The 22077-nt window shown below is 45.1% G+C and overlaps 1 protein-coding gene across 2 annotated transcripts in view; it reads left to right on the top strand.

Annotated features, from left to right (window-relative positions):
- Window positions 1–22077, top strand: part of LOC8031533 (prodigiosin synthesizing transferase PigC) — a 170580-nt gene that overhangs the window by 66714 nt on the left and 81789 nt on the right. For both annotated transcript variants that reach the window (XM_040222874.3, XM_040498595.2), the window contains 2 exons: window positions 15613–15668; window positions 21808–21938. In XM_040222874.3, the coding sequence (XP_040078808.2) occupies window positions 15613–15668; window positions 21808–21938 (187 nt within the window). The remainder of the gene's footprint in view (window positions 1–15612; window positions 15669–21807; window positions 21939–22077) is intronic.

Here is a 22077-nt window from a genome sequence, read left to right as displayed (position 1 = left end):
CGGGGAAGAGAGTGCCGATACTCTAAGCGCAGCTAATTTATTTGCTCTAGTTCCCGCGAAAATCCTTTTCCCTGACTGAAACTGAAAGTAAATATGAATAATACACCATTTTATAACTTATTTAGTTATCACCAACTACACATAATGAGAGGAGGAAGTGGCCGGGTAGGAGAAACGCGGGTTTTATGTGCGACCGTTCTGACCGTCTCAAAAGAGAGAACGCGCGAGCTTGCGCTGGTTTAAAAAAAGGCACCCAAAGAATAGAGGCGGCACGCTGTGCTCTGTGTTATTATGCGTCTAATTGCAAATTGTTCTGTGTATGTTTATACAGCCGGAAGTTAGTCCGCCTTAGTGAGCGTCTGACTCTCAGCTGTAGATGAGCAATTTAGCCAGTGCGTTACAACCGCAAACCTGGGGTCTTTAACGTGCACCACGCAGTAGTGATACACACGACCACACGCCGGTACGCTGCTCTTCCAGATCGAAAGGGGCAGGGGCGGGGTGGCTTCTGCAGCGCGAGCTTTCGCTCCAAGTGCTCCGAGCTGGTGTGTGCTAGACCATGCACTCGGCCACCGAACCCCCCCCCCCCCCCCCCCCCCCCCTTTTGTGAGTCTTATTTATATACAGGTATAAGTATTTGAAGATCGACGATGGACGTCGATCGTCTCGAGGTAATGTAACGTAATAACAATATATAAATAATAAACTTGTTGCAGGACTGAACGACTCAATTTTTCAATTCTTGGATTGTAATATGGCGGTAGCCTATTGTACTTACTGCTGATGAAAAGCAATATGAGGTGACGAGGTAATGATTAAATGATGAGGCTCTATAAGGACGACGACATTAGTGGGTGTCGAACCACAACATACAGTGCCAGACTTGTTTCAAGTATCGTGTACCCAAAGACTTTGTTCACCCGCAACAGAATATGGTAAAATCATTGAGGATTTTAGAAATAAATGAACTGCGCAAAGGACGAGGACAGAGGTAGAAACGAGTACGACACACAGAGCGCAGATCTCGTTTCTACCTCTGTCCTCGTCCTTTGCGCAGTTCATTTATTTCTAAAATCATGAACCAACTAGCCCGCCAAAAGGTGTTCATTGAGGATGCTGCTTTACAAATGTAAGTGGAACAGGAAAACTGCACTGTGCAAAAGTGCCGCTTATTCGTTAATAGGAGGGACGGATTTCTAGCAGGATTCCCTGATTGACTACTTGGAACAAATGGCCTCGTTGACGTAAAGTGTCCCCGTTCCAAAAGATTCTTGAAGCATACTTAAACCGCAAAGGAGTATGAGGCGAAAAATAAAAAAAAAGGAGCCTGGTGTGAAAGGTCCAAATCACCACCATAGCTTCTAGTATCAAATACAAGGGCAGTTACACAATACACAAAGAGAGTTTCGTGATTTAGTTATATTTACACTGAAGGGCATTGATATCGAATGTATTCAGAGAAATGGCACCTTCTGGTCAACCAACATAGAGCCTTTTCTACTCAAGTTTTACATGCAAGGCCCGACTTCCGCTGAAATTCCTTACGTGGACGAGTTGTCCGACCGAATAAACTGAAATTACTCCCCGATCTGGGAATCTCTCGATCTTCGTTCGTAGGCCATATCGTATCATGCGATCGAGGGGTGTGGCTCTTCGTCCGCCGAATATTGCTTCGGCGGGTGTTTTTACCGTGTAAGAGACCGTCGCGTGCTGCTGGAACAACAACCTGGCGATTTTTCACTGAACTGCTTCGTCCGTAAGCTTCAAAAGGGCTGTTTTTGTTTCGCACACCATCTGTTCTGCATGTCCGTTGGTTGCAGGATGGTATGGTGCACTAATGTGATGCCTGATGCGTTTTTTTTTCTTCAAAACTTGTTTATTTTGTTTGAAGAAAGATTTGGCGCGTTATCAGAGAAAATTATTTTCGGTAGGGCAAAAGTAGGTAAAAGAGACCGTAAAACGTCAATGACGTGTTTGGACGTCGTGGCAGGCATCGTGTAAACTTCCAGCCACTTAGAGTACGCATCGCCCATGACTCCGCATGTGCGGATACGTTTCGCCACCCACCGATTGAATAGTGGATCGTTTTCAGTTACTGTTCATGATGGTGTTGGACTTAAGGAAGACTTCGAGTCTTTCCAGAAAGTTAGCCCAGGTGCCAGGACTTTTGTCGAAAGCGGTAAGTGTTCGAAACGTTGACAACGTCGGTAGCCACGTGTTGTGCTTGACACTGGACACTTACCATTCGCTGAGAAGAAACTTGCTTGTTCGTCTGCCACGAGTCGTCCGATATCAGGTCATCACCGCAACACCATCTCCCAACAAAAACGCATGTCCATAGTTAGCAATCACGTGAACTTATAAATTTCCGAACGCTCATAACAAACGCCGTTCATTCATAGCGTCATCATTGCAAATAGACGTCTTCCAATTTCTTCTGATGGTTTTCATCATATTCCTCCTAAGCAGTACTTGCAACATTATGTGTGTCGGTACTTCCAAAAATATTGCAACGGCGTTTGTTTTCTGAGAACTATAATGTAACAACCTTTACAACATCTTCAGGAACCCGTGAAACACAATATTTCGTGACGTTATTTTAGTCGTCATTAAAATGGTGAGGTAAGTAAAGGAAATCGCGAAGCAGTTTACTTGATGTCCGCTTCCACTGGTGTCTTGGAAGATTGAGTCTACTGAGCGTGCATTCCTGCAAAAGAAATTTTTATTGATAGAATATTAACACGTCAATCAACATTTGATTCCTTCTTGGTAAGATTTATTGGGAAAGCCCGTTACAACCGCCGAACCGCATCTCCCTATAGACCCGTTGCTCTCGGGCAGGGGGCGCGAGCGCGTCCGCAAGACGCGACCATGTTATGCTGGCAGCACAATCCAGGCGGCGCTGTAACGTTCGATTTTGCACGTGCAACGTTCGAATGCAAGCATCTGTCAGCATGCATCTGTAGACGCGCGATAACAAAACGTCTAAAAAAAGAAAAACTAAAATAAAAAAAAAAAGAATTATGCAGCTCGCGGACTCAGCGTCCCATTCAGCTTTATTATTTTATTGCGTTCTTTCATCGCTTCCTTGAGCCCGTATGTTTCACTTTACGTGATAGCGAAGCTGAAGCTACTTGCAATATCATGTTCCCCTGAACGATGCTCATACTGCACGAGCGCGCGTGCTTGGAAGAAAGCTCGCAGGTCGCTCTTGTTTCCTCTGCTACGCTAGCACTTAGAATGGAACGGAGTAGAAAAAAAAACTCTAGTGGCAAAAGCGTATTGACGCATGTTCGAAACGCGAGCCATATATTCTATTTTGCTCGCCTGGAGCGCTGCTCAAAACTTGAGAGCTACGGGCCTATATCAGAGAACAATTTATACCCAGCCTGACATTCTCACATAGATCCGTTTGCTGGGCCACGCTACTTAAGCTATAAGCTGAGCTATGCTCAGCTTATAGCTGAGCACAGCTGGCAGCGGCGCGAGCAAGGCCACGAGGGGAACGTGATGGTGCTCGAGCCATCCCACTGTGAACCAATGTTTCGGTCCCCCCGCGGGTGCGTGTAGCCATCTATTGGTTGAACTAATGCCTTGTTCAAGATGGCTGCCGTGTGACCGCAGCCTTAAAAGGTTCCTGAAAAAAAAACAGTTTTTTTTTTTTTTTAAATTCTGGCAGTGGCACGCGTGTCGAGAAAGAAATTTTACGCCAAAAGAAGATTTTTAGAGCCATATTGACGGCGAGAGATTTATTTGAAACTCTGCGAGGCATGGTCCATGACGTCAAGGAGTGGTCATTCGCTAAACGAGATGGTGATTCGCTCTTTCCACCTCAACGTGATGGCCAAGCCGATCCACCTCTCCTTCACGCGCCTGAAATGCCGGGAGAGAAACAAGTGGAAAGGAGGTGACTACCAACTAAATCGCGTCTCGCGCCGTCAATAATAATCTAAATTTGTTTCTCGTGAATTTTTTTTTTTTTTTTTGACACGCGCGTCCTGTTAGATTGTTAAAAAAACACGACAACAACATTTTCTTGTTCGTTTCAAGGGCGTGTTAAGGTTGAACTCCATGGAGCGAATTATGCGACGAATAACTAACGAACGGACCTTACGGCGCGCTCGCTTTGCGCGCGACGTAGCATCCACTGTGCTCATGCCACGCGCGGAGCAAAAGCCGCCAGGCACAAGTTGTCAATTTTTCCCAGCATACTCGCCCCTTGGAGTGCAGCCGTTATCTTTGACCTGTGCTGCGACGGCTTTCGAATTTTTGTTGTTTCATCGTACTCTCCTCATGTGACAGAACAGAGCAGGCCCGCTTCCATACCTGTGACAGTTTGAGACGCTCAAGTTTGTAAGGGTTTGTACTACCCAAAACAAGCCCTAAGACGTCCCTTTTCGCAGCGCCCCCAGGGTAACGCAGGATGCCTATACTTGGGTTATACGTGGTCATAAGTCACTTTGTCGTCACGATTCGAACTTGAAAAGCGAGTTACGGCAAACGGGTGCTTTTAATTATAATGCAATTAAATGCAAAGGTGCAAGCGAGCTGGGCAAGAATGACGAAAGTAATCCCTGGAGAAGGGGAACAAGAGGGACAAAGGACAAACATAAATCTCCAAACTTTCGTGTTTCGCAAAAGTTCCCACGGCAGCTGCGTTGAATATACTTATGTATACCCTCTTCATAGCAAACGTCACCAGGCGGTTCCCCAGTCTTAGACGTCCCAAATAGCTTCCGGTTAATAACAAGAATGAACAAAGCGCACCTTAAAGGGGCGATGCAACGATTTTTGCATTTTGCGCAAATACCGCTTAGAACGGATCCCTGACGTTAATGACCTGTGAAATAACCGTTCGTTTTTCACCATCACGCAATCGAAGTTGCAGAAAAAAAATGAAGAGAAACGAGCAGCCTTCACCCCCTCAACTCGCAGCCAGAAGAAGCGGCCACGGGATCTGGAGCCGATTATATGCCGACAATGTTGATCATAGCAATGCGCTGGGGTTGGCAAGGCAGACGACACGCGCTGAGTTCCAGACATTTTTATGGTTCGGCTGTTTTCGTCATTGCAGCAATTGGACACAGGACACTACCCCAATGCTTCTCGAGCTATCGATTATCAAGAGCCTGAACCGAGTATCCACGCCATGCTCGGGTTCAATCTATGATCCGCATTCAAATATCGTTACTGGGCGAAACTGCTACCGCCCAGCTACGTCATCAAGTTTTGCGAAGGAGAGATTGAATGAGAACACTCGATTTTGTCATCGAAATTACAGCGCAACGAAGGAGTTTCTTGGTCAGTGGCGTTGCGAGCGAGTAATCTTGAGTCTCACTCGTGCCAGTAAGCTCGTGTAAAGTGAAAAACACTCGAATTGAATATCGTTGCACCGCCCGTTTAAAGAGACACTGCAATAAAAAAAAAGGAAAGAAAGGCTACGACACATTTTTTAAGTGCTTAGTTGGGACACATATCTAAAAAAAAAAAAAAAAACATTTTGTCGCGAAGTTTTTTTTTTGCGCAGTATTTACGCCGTTAGACTTAATTTACGTGGAGGTCATGGCCTGCTCTAAGCCCCGCTCACAAATCAGTGGCCCCGCCCCTTACTCATGGAGGTAGGAAGCTTGTAGAGGCGACATGACGCCACCTGAGTTGAAGCCAAAAGTTTGAAGGTACCCCCAATGATGATCCAAACCAAACAAAGGACATGATAGGACAAAAAGAACCAATAGCGTCTCTTGCTTTTGGTCATTTTTGGGGGTGTGTCCCTCCCCACTTCTGGCTTCACCTCTGGTGGCGTCATGTCGCCTCTAGAAGCTTCCTACCTCCATGCCATTACTACTGGACTGGCTAGGCTGTTTGACCTAACACGCTAACAAGCCTAGTGTCTCTCTTTCGCGAAACCCGGTGCGTGTACTTTGGATGTATGAAGCAGGGAACACATGAGCGACAAAAACGGGGGTCGCGTGGCAGTTTCCATGACAACTTGCGCGCACGCTCTGCCGTGGCGGCTTGGCGTAGGTCCAAGTCACAGCGTTCTGGGCTGTTGCTATGGGAATCAGCGCGCAGCGCCCGTTTTTGCCACTCATCTGTTCCCTACGTAGGGGGGTACTCCGGCGATATATTCATGGTCGCTGATTTGTCTAAAAATTTACTCAGCACACCGATATACACGGTTGTACCAGTTCCCCAAGTATAGCGCGAAAAAAAAATATTTTACGAAGTTATTGCATTTTTAGAATTTCGTTTTCATCGTGTTTCTATTTCGCCCCCGTCTGAAAACGTCTGCAAAACCCAGAAGACGCGATCATGAGAGCGGCGTTCTATCGTTCTATTACGCACGAGCCAAGGTTCAATACAAGCGTATGTCAGCGTTTTTTGATGTGCGGTAATAAGCGTCCGAAAGGACTGAAAAAAAAAATAATAACGCAGTCCTTCCAGCTTTACTGTTCTTGTTTTTTTTTTTTATTTTTTTACATGGCATCCGGATTAAGATGGGTGAGCGTCATGACGCCTAATTGGAACGCGACGTAAAAATGTTCACTTCGGTAGGCCAGGTGCACTGCACATCTTGAAAGCTACTTGCCTTTCGAAAAGATATGACGGGAACTACCTAGACATACCTGATGCGAGTCGAACGGTCAATTTCCTCCAGCAAAACGGCTCGCAAATTCTTACCTGTGTGGGTATCTTCTGTACGTCGCAATCAGGACGGTTCCACAATTCACAGAGCAGCGGGCCGCTTTTACAAAAACTAAAAACTTTATTCAACATGAGCACTCAAAGAGATAGAAATCAAGCCAGATCGATCAAAATAGTTGATCTGGGACGCTAGGCTCAGGCCATCCCGCTATAAACACAGGTATCCACACAGCAGTTCCGGAGGCGTGTACTTGCGACGGTTGTTTGCTGCGAACTATATGACGGTTGTTGAGATCTTCCTCTTATCACCTCTGTAAACTCAAAACGACCTGCACTTATAAACAATGACGAGCTGAGCGAGCTACGCTTGTTCAGGACTCCGCAGACGCCGGCAGCCATGTTTCTTAACGTCTCAAACCGAAGCGGGAGAAGCATGCATTCACAGAATACAGGGCGTCCGCGAGAAAACCGAACACTGTTTTTCGCACCGCAGAAATAAACTAAACGTAGCGGGGAGCTCAAACTCCGTCAGAGCATAGACCCAGCCAATCGAGCATGCAAAATGCCGAAGTTTCAGCACCGGCCATTACCTTACTCAAAAGTTACAAGTGATTTTTTTTTTTCAGTAGGAAAATGGGGTTTATTCGCTCCCGTTTTCGGTTTCTGGCGCCATAGAACTCCGTCGGCCGCTATATTTCTATTGAAATCTAAAAAAAAAAAAAATCGTTTGATAACTTTTGAATGATGTAACGGTTGGTACTAAGACGGGGTACGGGAAGAGCACCATCGAGCTCAGAATTCTATATTTTATCATACTCACTACCAAGCATTGGCATCTGGTTCTCGAAGTGCACTTTTGACGGTGATGGACGTCTATTTTCTGAGGCTTTATAGAGAAGCTCCTCAATTTAAGATTAGATCCTGGAACGTAGCGCCGGGGTCCCCGTATGGTCGCTATTTGGGGGAATTTTTTCCTGTGACCCCTTCAGTGTTGTTTAACCGATCGAAATTTGCGGCGACAGGTTGTTTTATATAGGCATTTCCTGTATACCTAGATTTTGTGAGATCCGGAATCCATTACTATACCCACACACCGGCGAAGCAAGCGCACATGCCCGCACCGCCATCAGATGCGACGTCGGTGCTTGGCACCATTGAAAAAAATTCGTTCTGTCACGAAATGAGTATAAAGAAAAATATAATTGTAAGAGATGTGGGAAGGTTAGCCAGATTGATAAGTTAATTGAATGTACAGTGTCAAAGACGCTGATATTGGCCAGGAACGCCTTTGGTAAGGTGACACTCTATCGCGATTTTGGCATGACTGGTTCAAAATGACTTCTCCGCAGTTTTGAAAGCGTTACCGAAAGAAAAAGTAACGAAATACGTTTCTCGTTACTTGCAAATAAAAGGAACCTGTTACCGACTTACGTTTCCTCAAAATAAAAAGAACCAGTTACCGTTACCGATAAAAAGTAACGCTTGTTACTTTTGCGTTACTTTTATAATTATGAATTAACACGCTTTACTGTTTTGATGTTACAGGTATGCATAAGCGCCATATTTCAAGAAACATAATGTTCATGGTGAAACGCAACATAATTAGTTTATCTTTTCTACGGTTTCATCTAAAGACTCACAGTAAACAAAACAACAAAAAAATGCACATGGCTTGGCGCCTAGAAACGCGTGTTGGAGGTAACGCGCTACTAGTAACGACATTACTAGTTACGCTTTACATCTTTTCGCTAACGCAGTAACGTACTCGTTAGTATTCTGAATGACTAACGAGTAAACTATTTTCGGAACTTTTTTTACGGTATCGGCTATCAAATGATGTTACTCGTTCCTGGTTACTTTTGACCAAAACTGGTGAAATACATTAAATATTTGGAAAAGGTCACGACGCCTGATATAACGTTTAGAATAACAATCTTGTGCATAAAACTGGAGACGTTACGGGAACTAAATTTAGGTCACTAAGCTCAATGGAGGATCTAGCTTCTCTGCTCGAGGGGCTACTTGCGCGTGAGCACGTAATGCCCAGGCAATGCCGTATCTTGCTGCTAAGACTTCTGAACCTTCGATTTCCTAAAACGGTGGGTTTTCCACTTATCAGTCCATCTATTCACCCATCCATCTCAAAATCCTGCACAAGCTTATCGCTGCACGGAACCAGCATCCATCACAATAAACTTTAAAAAAAAAAAAAAAAAAAAAAAAACTTTCTGACTAAAAGTGACATTGTTAAAGGGGGGGTGCAACGATTTCCGGACTTCGGTGAAAGATTTGTGGAAGTTGCCCTCTGACACTTCTGAATTAAAGAACTGAAAACCGATTTCGCCTGCGTGTCCTAGTTGTTGCGTAAAAAAAAGATAAATATTGGCATTTCGGGCACACCTCAACTCACTCCCAGTCTTCAGAGTCACACCTGGTCGCACTCCCAGTGACGTCATTCGGAGTGCCGTGTAGCTTCCCGTGTGCTATCTCGGAGGACGCTTCCTCTCCCTCTCTCTGCGTACATTAGCGGGCGCTATGCCGCAGCTTAGAGCCGAGCGAGGTCACGTAATCTTTCCGCCGTAGTTCCTTCGGCTGCCACTTGAGGCTGCAGGTGGGGGAAAAAGCTCGACTTTTGCTTTGCGATTATGCAGCGGAATCGCGACATTTTTAATGAAGGATGTGTTTTCTCTATCCTCCGGGACACGATAAACAACGTAAAAAGGATGAGATGCAAATTCTTTTAATCATAAATTTGCTGCACCGCCCCTTTAAAAGGCGACATTATCTCGCTTCTCGAAGGCCAAACAAACCTTCGGCTACCAGGTAATTCCGTTCGTCCTCCTTTTATATATTTAATTATTTATTTTTTCATAGTGTCACCGCCCACGAGGCTTGAACGAACGACTGCGTTACAGCCCCCTCCCCTCCCTCCTCTTCCCCTCTGCTTTGAGCAACAGAGGTGGACAGGGGGGGGGGGGAGAGACATCCGTTTAAAACAGTGGACAACTAGTGACGAAGCGATTTGCTCGCTTCTCTAGTTACAAAAAAAAAAAAAGAAAAAAAACCCTTTGTGGAATTTTTTACTCTCGCTCTCCCCCTCGCCGCCTGAAAGTTCCTGACCCACTTTTATATACAGAATGATCTTTCGCTTGATTAGTCTTAACTTCCCTAAGGTCATAATAAAAAAATAAGAAAGTTTTAAACCTGAAAAGAAAACTTACAAGCAGAAAAAATTGAGAGCTACTGCTGGTAAGAGGCAGCAAGTGATTATAACCAGTGTGCTGGTAACCGGTGTCCTGTTCCACATAGTGAAGTAAATCAGTCTCTGGTAATAGTATGAACCGGGCTGTTACTAAAACCGGCGTAAAGATGAGGGGTGTTGGTTGGCTGGTTGTGTTCCAGCAGTCCCCGTTCGCATGCTGTAGTTTATGAAAGCCGATTGACTTTCGATTGGTGTCGTGAAAGTTCTCTCTTGCACGAGACCGAAGGCATGTTTGTAAGCAAACACATCCCTGCCAAACATATGTACTCGAACACAAAAGTAATGTAAAAGTAACGTTCGTTAGTTTACGGTAACAGTATATCGTTACGTTTGTAAAAATGTAACGTAGCTCAATAACGCGTTAATTTTTTTACCAAACTAACGAGTAACGCAATTTTGTTACTTTTTTTTTTGGTAACGGGCATAACACTGCTAGAAACACAGAACAAATTGAACAGTAATTCTTTTAGGTCCTGGGAAGAAAAAGAGTAACGTAACTACGCTGCCTGTTACTCGAAATAAGTAACGTAAGTGCGTTACCCGTTACTGTTCTGAAAATGTAATGAGTACGTTACGCGTTACCACCAACATTGTTCCTACGAAGCTTCAAACTCTAGCAAGTAGCAAGATGACGATTGCCATGGCAACGGATATTGCTGAACCAATCGCTTTGCGATAATTTTGCATGTTTGTCTATATGTTAGTATACGTTTAATTGTGTCCAGCCAGCAGGTAGAAAACGTAATAACGCTACTTTCCCAGGATCCGGTGTCCTTAGCTTGTGCAATGTCCGCCAACAGCGTTTTCTTGTATAACAGAGCAAAGCAACAACAACTAAAACAAACTATCCCACGCAGCACGGATGTTGGCCAAGCAAGGTAATTAGGTAATTACATTCAAAGCAGCATTGAGATAGTTATTTGCATTTATTAAAATACACGGCTTGAAATCTTGGACCCGTCATTGCGGCCTCAATGACGCGCCGGTCTGAGAGTGTGAAATGCAAGGGAAGATGGCGAACCTTTTTTTTAGTACAGTATAAGTGGAGGCGTCGGCAAACTGTTTGTAAACGAGCCTTTAAGTTTGAAAGGATATCATCATCTTCTTCATTAAACCGCCTAAGGTGAGTGTTCCACCGGTCGCTCAAGCATCGTCCTGCTCCATCCACTGATCCCTGTAGTAGAGGTCAATGACTCCAGTGGACATCTAGGAAGGATTTTCTTCCCTGTTCATGCTAGTTCACGATTAGGCCGATACAAAGGGTATGTCGAGTACCATCCATCCATACATTCAGCCTTCGTTTATTCACCATGTGATACAGAGCTCCCTTTACCAAAGGTACCTCTAGCTAAAGGTTTCTTTGCCGCTGCTCTGTGAATGGTTTATTAAATTACCTTAGATATGACGATATACGCACCAATACGAAGTACTTACGTTAAATACTAATTATAATCAGTGTTAGGCTATTTGATGAAAACATTAGTTTCTTTTGCTCTTGTGGGCACTTTTCTCGAAGACGTAGCCCGTAGTTGTACTGATTTACATTACGTCAAAACTCACCAAGAGCGTGTTCTTCGGATAACGCATGCCCATTGTCAACTTTTGTACTTTGTCGTCTGAAGCGTGCCTCGTCCGCTTGTCTATGTAGGAATATTGGGTTTACTCAGCTGCGAATGTTTAATCAACGATTGCATTTTTGAGGACTGTCCAAACACGACCCCCAAAAATATGCAGTGGACGGCATAACAAAACAAAGCAACAACGAGGACGAAAACAACAAAAAGATGTGCTTAACAAAAAAAAAAAAAAAAAAAAAAAAAAAAAAAAAAAGAGAGAAAGCGTGAAAGCTTTGGCGTGGATGCACATTTTTGGCGAGCACATCAATCATGGAAACAGCAGAACTTTCCTCTTCGGATCCTCGCTGTCGTATCCTCCCCTTTCTTGCTTTCGGGAAGTTGGAAACTGATAAGCGATAACAGCAGCAGAGACCTTAATGACCGCCAGGGGAGCGTGTTAATTGCTGTACGGATCCACGGGACGATCACACTCCAAACCTATGTTCATGGATAGAAGCGGAGGTACATTAAAACAAAAATTTTACCCTCGCAAGAAAAAGAAAAGAAAAAAAAAAAGAAGCGCCAAGGAAGACTGGAATCAGAGAAAAACATCCACTTCCGGCTCCATAAAACCTGTAACTGCGGAAAACGTGTTCGGTTTGGAGAGGCCTTTACAAAAGTTTACTCAAATGTTGAGCGCTCTCGTTGGGCGTTTATATATCTGTGTGTGCAGTCAAAGCTGTGAGAGTGCTCCACCTGACAATAACTTGCGCCGAAAACCAACTACACATTTCGGCATGCGTCGCGTGTCGATAGGTGAAGCGCCACCTCATGTGACGCTTTATCGACTCAGTCTGTGCATCCTAGGTTTCGCAGGAAAAAAAAAAAAAAGGAAAAGAAAGGTCGTAAAGGCGACGTGCGAGGAATACGGATATTGAACTTGAGCACATCGGCTGAGTTTCAGATAAAATAAAATTAAAGGAGCGATGCAACAATTTTTGTACTTTGCGCAAATACCGCTTAAAACCGATCCCTAACGTTAATAACCTATGAAACACGCGTTCATTTTTCACCCCACGCAATAGAAGTCCCAGAAAAAAATTTAAGAACAACGAGCAGCGTTCACCCCCTCAACTCGCAGCCAGAACAAGCGGCCACGTGATCTGGAGCCGATTATATGCCGCCGGTGTTGATCATAGCCACGCGCTGGGGTTGGCAAAGCGCAGGACACGCGCTGAGTTCCAGACATTGTTATGGCTCGGCTGTTGTCGTCGTTGCAGCGATTGGACACGGGTCACAACCCGAATGCTTCTCGAGCTAGCAATTGTCACGAGCCCAAGTCGAGTGCCCACGCAATGCTCGGGTCCAATCTATGAACTGCATTCAAATATCGTCACTTGGGTGTGCTGCGATCCCCGAGTTACGTCATCAAATTTTGCAAAGGAGAGATTGAATGAAAATGATCGCTTTTGTCCTTGAAATTACACCGCAACAAAGGAGTTTCTTGGCCAGTGGCGTTGCGTGTGAGTATCCTTGAGTCCCAGGTGTGCCAGTAAGCTCGTGTTGAAAGAAAAACATTCCAATTGAATATCGTTGCACAGCTCCTTTAAGCACATGACGATTTGTTCGATAGATTTGAACTGCACAGCTCTAAAAACGCTTTGATATTTTGTACGTTATGATGCGATCATACAAACCTTAATGCCCTCTGTAGATGGAGCGAAGATGTCTGAGCTTATATCTTTGTCGCTGTCCGATGTCCACTGATACCAACTCTCTAAAACATTCCCGTGCGTCTACTTTCCCGCACAACACTCGGAGAGCTAATCACCGCAACTTACGGCAGCTGCTCAGCAAATGACGATGCCGAAACATATAATTGAACCAAAAAACGCAGCCCGAGCTGTGGCATTTAGCAATGCAAGCGTGACGTTTTGCATTGCTTATTGTCACAACTCAGACTGCGTTTTTCGGTCTAAACATATTTTCGGCATCGTCATTCGCTGAGCTGCTTCCGTAATTTGCGGTGATTGGCTCTCCGAGTATTGTGCGGGAAAGTAGTTGGATGGGCTTTTCTTAGACTGGACCTAGATAATGCTCATTCTGCTGCGTTATTTCAAAACCAACGGATACTACCATTGCACTTGTTACGTGATTATAGAGCTGTAGTTAGGGTGCGCGATATTTTCACAATGAAGTAGGGTAACTATACACTCTAAAAAATGTTTGTGCGTCTGCTTTCACGCACAGCACTCGGAGAACCAATCAGCGCAACTTACGGAGGCAGCTCAGCGAATGACAATGCCGAAACATCTGTTTAGACTAAAAAACGCAGTCTGAGTTGTGACATTAAGCAATGCAAGCGTGACGTTTTGCATTGCCATAGCCTCCTCTATGGCATTGCTTAATGTCACAACTCAGACTGTGTTTTTTGGTCTAAACGGATGTTTCGGCATCGTCATCCGCTGAGCTGCCTCCGTAAGTTGCGGTGATTGGCTCTCCGAGTGTTGTGCGGGAAAACAGACTCACGGGCTTTTTTTAGAGCGTAGAAATGTTTACGCCGCCAATTTTAATTTTCCATTATCTCATGATATGTACGGTCAAAAAATGATAGAGTGTACCGGAAGAAACCTCCATAATTCCGTAAAGGGACAATGAAGGCAATTTCGGACATCTTTTTGGCGATTGAACTGGGTTCCAGGCACGTCTCGGACCACGTTGCCCAAATTTCAGCCGAAACCAGCGCTTGTGTGCCGCGCAAATCAATTGAACAGTCGCAGTAATAATCGTACCGGAATCGACTGGGGCGACGCCCCGAGAGTTGCGGGAGAAGCCAGGAGAAGCGGAGCTCACGTGACCGATGCGGGGCCAAGAAGCGCGACGTCACAAGAGACGCCTCAGCGATTGGTCGAAACAAGAGACGCGCCCTCGGTCACGTTTTGGTTCTCGGTTTTGAGGAATACTGTCCTAATTTCCGCTTGAATAACCATGAAAAGTATAAATCGGACCGGAAAGGATTACTAGCCCGTAAATAAAGCAGCACAATTGTTTTTTTCTTTGCTACGCTGGACGCGATTGCGAAACGGCCAACGAGCAACTATGGGCACTTCGGCATGCGGGCCGCTCGTTACCGTCGTTACCGGCTGGGCGGTCTCCCTCGGGTGACGGCGGAGGCCGCCACACACGTACTCCCGTTCCGTGTGTGTTAGGTTACTGAATGGAAGCTCGAACTCGCTCGCGAAAGCGGCATTGCCGTCCATGTTGACAGATTCGACGAAACTACCGCGCCGCTATAACCCACCGCGGTAACCAGAATCTCGATCTCCTAAATACTACCGATACCGACTATTCACACTTGACGTCACTCCTACGTCACCTCCGTTTTTGGAGGCCCAGAAACGAAAATGGAGATTGTTCAGTTTCGGTTCCTTTACTTCTTTCTTATGCACAGAAATACGCGTCACAAATGGCTACAAAAAATTGGGCATCATGCTATGTTCCCAAGAAGCATAAAAACACCATTGAAAAAAATTAAATAAAATCGTCTTCATTGTCCCTTTAAGTATACAACGAAAAGAAAACAAAGCTTTTGAAAGTAAACTTGAAAAGTTTTATATCGAATGGATATTTTACCGGTGACAGATCAGCGCCGCATTATATATATATATATATATATATATATATATATATATATATATATATATATATATATATATATATATATATATATATATAGCATATATATATACACTTGGAATGGTTTTGAGACTAGCCAAGGCTATGGATCCAGATGCGTTTGTGCAGTATGTTCCGTGTTTATTTGGAATACATTTTATTGGTGAATTGATTGATTGAATACTTCCTAAATAGCAAAGTTCTAGTGGTGGATTGTCTACACGTAATCTATTGGATGCCACCGCGGGACACAGATTGGATGGCGTTCGGGCGGGGTTCGTGTCGTACTTGATAGGACCCGAGTTCGACCGAGCGCTGACGCAGCGGTCGTGTCCAATCTGTCCCCGGCCTCCAATAGGTGACGTGGAAAATTCAACACTTGTGCCTTACTCTCGGGAAGTGCCGATAAACACGAGCGTCGACCAATGTGCAGATTACATTTTGGTATACGCATTTTCCAACGTCCATTTTCAGGAAAGGACCGACAACGTACCGCATCGCGGAGCACTTTAAGCACAAAGGCGTTCGAGGTAAGACGATCGACGCTGTGTCGGAGCCATTTCCTGTGGCAACATAAGAACTGCTGAAGGGAGGTTCTACCTCCGAGTTTGAATATAGAAATGGCGCCATTAAGCCACTCAGTGAAAACGTAGAATTTCTTTTTCTGATGTCTCACGAAAAGGAATGCACACCTGTCAGCACACTCCTTTGCAGCTTTGCGCCCACAAAACAATGCTTCAATGTACCTTGGTTAGTTAAACGTTAAAGGGGCACTGACACATCAAAATCATATTTTTTTTTATTATCCGAAACGGTCGAAAACGATGCCGGGACATTACCCTCAAAATTTGAAATTTGGGAATTCAGTATTCGTGAAGTAAAAAAACAATTTCCAAATGCCGAATTCGACGTTCCCGCGCGATCGGCGCCGGTGCCTTGACGTCAAAAATTGCGGAGACCTGAGAGTCGACTTTCTTTCACCACTCCCTGCTGTTGCCATGGCGACCCAAAGCGAGGAGGAAAGGAGCGAGCGCCGGCTAGCGCCGGCGTTGCGGCGGACCGGTTTTGAGCGGTGTCGCCTGTTTTCCGTTGGAGGATACAAATCCAAGAGACGGCACCACAACGAACTCCCGATTTTTGGTATTTCAAAAAGAAGGGCCGTAGTGCGTTCGCAATTGCGTTAAAAAACATGTTTTAGGATTGCCGTAATTAAATGTTATAGAGATGTCGCCTACAAAGCTTCTAAATTTCCTGATTTTTGACGTCACCGATCAAAAGAAGCGAGGAGGCGAGAGGCGGGAAAATCAAACGCCAAAAATAAAAAGGGGCGCGTGCGCGCAAAAAAATTTTTTTTCGCGATGCGTTTTTTTTTTTGCGTGTCTATGGCTGCAACTTGCATCGTTTTAGACAATAAAAATAAATACGACCTTTGGGGTGTCAGTGCCCCTTTAAGTGGTGTGTCTGCGTTTTTTTAGGGGTTGGAGGAGGTGGGGGTAGGGGGGGGGGGGCGGAGTTTCTTTCGTTGTTCTCACTTTGCAGTAGACAATGTGTCTCCAAAGGCGTAACATTGTTGCTGTGGAGTCAGCCCCGATTATCGTATTACTTCTACGCAGTCAGTCCAAAATCACCGGAACGGCTCGCGAAAATTATGTTCAACCTCCTAAGAAGCGCGAAATGCCGTAGTATTCGCTGGAGTTTGCGGGTGCGGGGGGAAGGAATAACCACGCGACTATAGTCACAGGTATTATTCGATAACAATTTGTCTTTCGGAAAACAATTAATTCTTATTGTTATTGCTTTTAAGGATATCATCCGCACACTATCAAAATTTTTAATCCTCCGCCGCACAAGTAATTCAATCTTAAACAGAACGTAACCCTCCAAACACACAGCATTTTCGTTGTCCACAGCGGAAGCTCTGACGTAAAATCATGCAAAAAGAGCCACGACAGCTTTTGACTGCTCTCCCAGTAAAACAACCAGGTTCTAAAAAGGACGAGATTCACAGCACTGAGGGAAGCTCAATTTTTCGACGATAATATCTGTACACACCATGAACCATGTTGATCAAAACCGAAAATAAGTAAGTCAACGCCCGCGACTGTGACGTTACCGTCTCTGGTGCGAAGTCACGACACGACGAGCCCAGAGACCAGCCATGCATGCTTGCAAAATTTGGCGTGAAGTTTCGTAGTAATGTTCATAATAAACCCTTTCCTGACCCTTTCACAAATCCAGTGCCATCTAGTGTCTCAAATATTAGTCTAATACCCCTGACAGACGGCGTTCTAAAGGTCCCTTTTCACTAAGCTCCTTCATAAAAACGGCCAATCGGCTCGGGATGTTGAGTGCGCCCACGCCCTACGGCGTGCGCCGGTTCGCCGATTTTTTAAAGGATCTTCTTCTAAAGGTCTTTAAAATGCCCGTCTGACAGGGTCATAAAATTGCGTATGCTAACTGTGGTTAAAATCTAGTACCCATTAGTCAATGGCAGACGTACGAAAGTTACGGTGTTCGTCGTTGTACAATTATTTGTCTATTTGTTTCAGTTTCCATGGTGACAAGAAACAAGCACTCTGTCCGAGACGCTTCGTTGATCTCTTGATAACATTCTTTACATATGATTCCCATGAGCCATCGAAAGGGTGCCGAAGCTGAGCATTCCAAGAATTTAGATGACACCCTCAAAAGCGTAGTGCATAGGAGCTTATAAGACTCGTCACGGTGACATCGAACTAAAGCGTGTTTCACATGCAGTGGCCCTAGAGCGGCGCGATTTGTGCCGTCGCGGCGCTCTGGCCAGCACCAGCGGTTGAGCGGCACGAGCGCCGCGACGGCAGAAATCGCGCCGCTTTAGGGCTAAAATCGCAGCATGCGAAACACGCTTAAGACACAGCGAACTGACGTCTGGAATGTCCAGAATCGCGCCCTGCAGCCATTATGGGCCGCCATTAGCACGTACAGATAATATACACTTGGATGATGATAGTTATTGAAGTGTCCAGGCTGAATTTCGGAAAGGGTCTGTTGATTTAATACATATTGGGGTGTTTTTTGGTGAAATAAATATCACAACTGATAATATTTAGGCCCACTCTACGTGACGAGCGCATCAAATAAGAAAATTCCGAATATCACCAAAGAATCCCTTAAAAAAAAGAAAGAAATGAGTTTTTGAAAACAAAAATTGTTAGAGATGAGTTTTAGAGTATTTTTATCCCGTGAATCTGAATATAGCGTTACGCTTTCCCAAAGACGTAACTAAACGTGAGAAAACACGTAATACCTCCTACCAGTCGTTACGTCACACCCAGATGTTTCGGCCGCCGAGCGCGTGTCGCTGAAGTGGGCGGTGCGTGCTGCAAAACAGCAAAAAGCTCGCGAGGTATACCGCTCATTCACACTGGAAGCGGATCCGCGTTTGCAAAGCGGTTGCGATCCCAGTTGTATAAAGATCCAGTACAATAGACCCTTTCAGAAATTCAGTGCCATCTGGTGGTTCGTAAAGCAGTTTAGGTTTTGCCCTATCAATGGCGGAAATGAACTTGTATCGGCACCGTCACTTTCGCAAGTCGACGGCACGCGAGGAATCGTTCAGTGTGAGTTCTTTCTCGATCACTTTCAGGTCGATGGTGACCAAGAACGTGCATTCAGAACAAAGCTCGAACCCACTGAGATGCCTCGAGAAAATTCTATACACCAAAGTGCTTTAAAGCCGATTGTGTGCCACGACAGATTGACTGAATCTGAGCAATTAGAAATAAACGCTTACGTAGCTCTTGTGTTCCAGCCCTACTTCGCTTCGTACTGACCCCCGAACGTACAGGCCTCGCAATATCCGCTTAGGAGCATCTTCAGTGTCTTCCTTTATCAGTCACTAGAAGGCCGCCATTCGTAGGGCACAAATTCCGTTCCACAGATGATGATAGTGATCAAAGTGGCCAGACTGAATTTCGGAAAGGGTCTATTGCATGCGCACTCGATGACATCGAGTGCGCGTGCAATTGTACTGGATCTTTATTAGCGGCGAGATGTTTTGGTGGCGCCCTCCTACGGTTCCCCCTAGTGACGTCATTACCTGGCAAACAACAAGTTCGATGGTGTTTGTAAATAGCATGGTGGAAGCTTGAAACCATTGCGCTCTCAAAGGAACACTGCCAACACCGTCAAAATTAAAGTTCATTCCTTCCTCTTACTTCCGTCGATGATAAAACCCCTTTCCGACGTCATAGTCAGCGTTCGGCCAATCGTGGAAGGCCGACCACAGCGACGCTTTCGGTCGCGCACGTCGCCAATACAACGGCGTTCGCAACCGCTTTGCGAACGCGGATCCGCTTCCAGTGTGAATGAGCAGATAGGGAGTATACACTGGCGGCCACTTCCGTGTGCGCTGCTGCTGAGCGCGTGCTGACGGCGAGCTTCCGCGGTCCTTTTGGAGCGTGCATTTAGCACCAGCAAGGTTGCCGTTCTTAGCAGGCTATTAGCGTGAGCTCGTTATGAGCATGCGCTCTAAACATCGCCCTCAAATATGGCGTAGAGTGAATACCTCCTATATTCCCCCGCACTGACACCAGTCGTGAAGTTTTTTCTGACCTTTCTGAAGATAGCTAGAGTGTGTGTTCATAGCTTTGATAGGTGCCGAAGATGCTCGATAGGGGAGATTCCCTAAACTCCATTTATGAAGTCACGCTCCGCTAAGGAGGGGCTTCAGCGATAATTTCAAAATGATTTTTTGCAGCATCCGTGCACCAAATAAAAAAAGAATAAAACAAGTTCGGATATTGTTGATTTCGGAGGTTAAATGAAAAGGATTCAGGTGTTCTCCCTGAAATACAGAACCGTTTCAGTTTCCCTTTTGAAACGCATGGCACAGTCATGTACATGCTCTTGCTTCGCGATTGGTTCTTCGCCGCTCAGACCGAGAAGTACTGCGCTCCCATTGGTTGCGGGGCTGGAGTGAAATGCCGGGGCGTCGCGCACCTTGCAATTCATAAGCTGTCAGTAACCTTATGCGTTAAAGCCCAAGAACCGCGGAGTCAATTTCTACTTTCAGTTGTAAATGTTACACCCGTTACAGAAGTTTTTCGATCAAATTAGATTTAATTTGATTCAAAAAGAACCGAATACATAAGCATTATATAAATAATTCATAATAATACGTACATGTTTAAGAACCTACGCTGGCATTCAGACATTCATCTGGTCGTAGTGAACAAATACGTCTACGTACTTATAAATTCTTACTTTCAGTATCGAGGAGAAAAAAAAAATATTTTTCTAAACATGTCTGTACGTGGATAAATGAGTTAAATGTTTAGGCTGTGAGCCATGGTAGCTGATCCTCTTTATAATAGTTTTTTTTGCTAATTTGCCGGTCTAAAAGAGTCAATAAAATCACTAGAGGAACATGGTATATAAGATTGGCACAGAGTTAATGCAATTGTTTAATAAGAAGTGAACAGAAACTCTTCAGCTTGCTGTTGACTCTGGCTATACAAAATGAACTGAATATTTTAAACACGAAATGAAACGTTTCCGGATTTCCTGACAGCACTGTCCGGAGGAAGTCTGCAAAACATCCAAAAAGTGGCGTTAACAGAAAAAAAATATTGGCCCTACAGGAAATCTTAGAAAAAATATAGACAATATTAACAAAAAGTGTGCAGACTTTCTGTTGACAATGCCAGCGGGAAGTCGAAGGCAAAACAACATCACTAAAACCTACGAAAATAAAAAGGAAAATGGGAGCGAAAAAAAAAAAAGGGTGTCTCGTTCCAATGGCACCCGGATACGCGCTCTTTCCTCTCGGAGCGTCAGGTCCACCGTGGTCAGGTCTGACCTTGACGGACTCTGACTTGAACACCGCGTCAGAGATCTCTTCGCTTCAGCGTGTTGATAAAACTTTCATTGCCGCCGTTAAAGCACGATACATAGGGTCACTGACGAAGCGGCGTGTAAGCAGCACGCGTACCGTACCGCGTACCACAAGCGCTAAGTTCTGCATGACGTGGCGCTTATAGAAAACGACTTTGAAAAGCAAGCATGTTTCCCGGAGAGAAGCATGGAAATCCGGGCCCACGACAGGCTGTCTGCCATTAGCCGCATATCGAAGAGCCATCTGGCGGCGCCGCTTGACCCCAAAGCGAAAAGAGGACTTTATCACGCAACTGGAACGTGCGCGGTGTCCACATATATATATATAGATATATATACAACGGGCATGGTGGCGGGGGGCCGAAGGCGTGGGTACATAAGAAAAAAACCCTTAGTGAAAACAGCAATAACGGACGGTTTAATCTTCGACGTTTCGGCCGGACTCCGGCCGAAATGTCGAATATATATATACAGCCAGAATCTAATATATAGATAATAGATTCTGGCTGAGACATAAGAAAACAATTCTGTTCTTTGACAGTGATAACGGTGCAAAGTCTCGCTCGGTGTCACAGCGCTGAGTGGTTTTCGGTCTAATCATATTTTCAGCGCTGTCATTTGCCGACACACCTTCGTAAATGAAAAGTATTGGCCCTCCCAAGTGCTTTGCGGGAAAACAAACGCGTCAAATTTCTTAGAGCGTGGTCATTTGGAGCAGGCTATGAGACTACTCGCTCGATGGAAAAGGCGGCTATGTTCGTTGGGTGCGAACTGAACCATTTTTGTTTGTTGCAGAGCGTCCTTGGACGGACACGGATCCTTTGGTGGCCCACATCGGGCAAGCTTGCTGCAAATCATCCGATTTAACGGGAGGAAAAGGCTCATCACTCGCAGTCCTTCACTCGATCGCTGAGCAGTTCAAGACGGTAAGGTTCATCTTTCGCCTTTATACGAAGGAGTGCCTCCACGAAGGTCGTTCGAATTTCTCGAAGGGAATGAATATTCCAGTCATCTATATTTAAATATTTTTGCAAGTCATTTAATGTGAGCATAAACTATTCGGCA

The sequence above is a fragment of the Ixodes scapularis genome, unplaced genomic scaffold, assembly GCF_016920785.2.
Source record: "Ixodes scapularis isolate PalLabHiFi unplaced genomic scaffold, ASM1692078v2 PGA_scaffold4__175_contigs__length_147842914, whole genome shotgun sequence".
Taxonomy (NCBI): Eukaryota; Metazoa; Arthropoda; class Arachnida; order Ixodida; family Ixodidae; genus Ixodes; species Ixodes scapularis.
The sequence above is the reverse complement of the archived record's forward strand: the minus strand, read 5'-3'. Positions and strand labels throughout refer to the sequence as shown.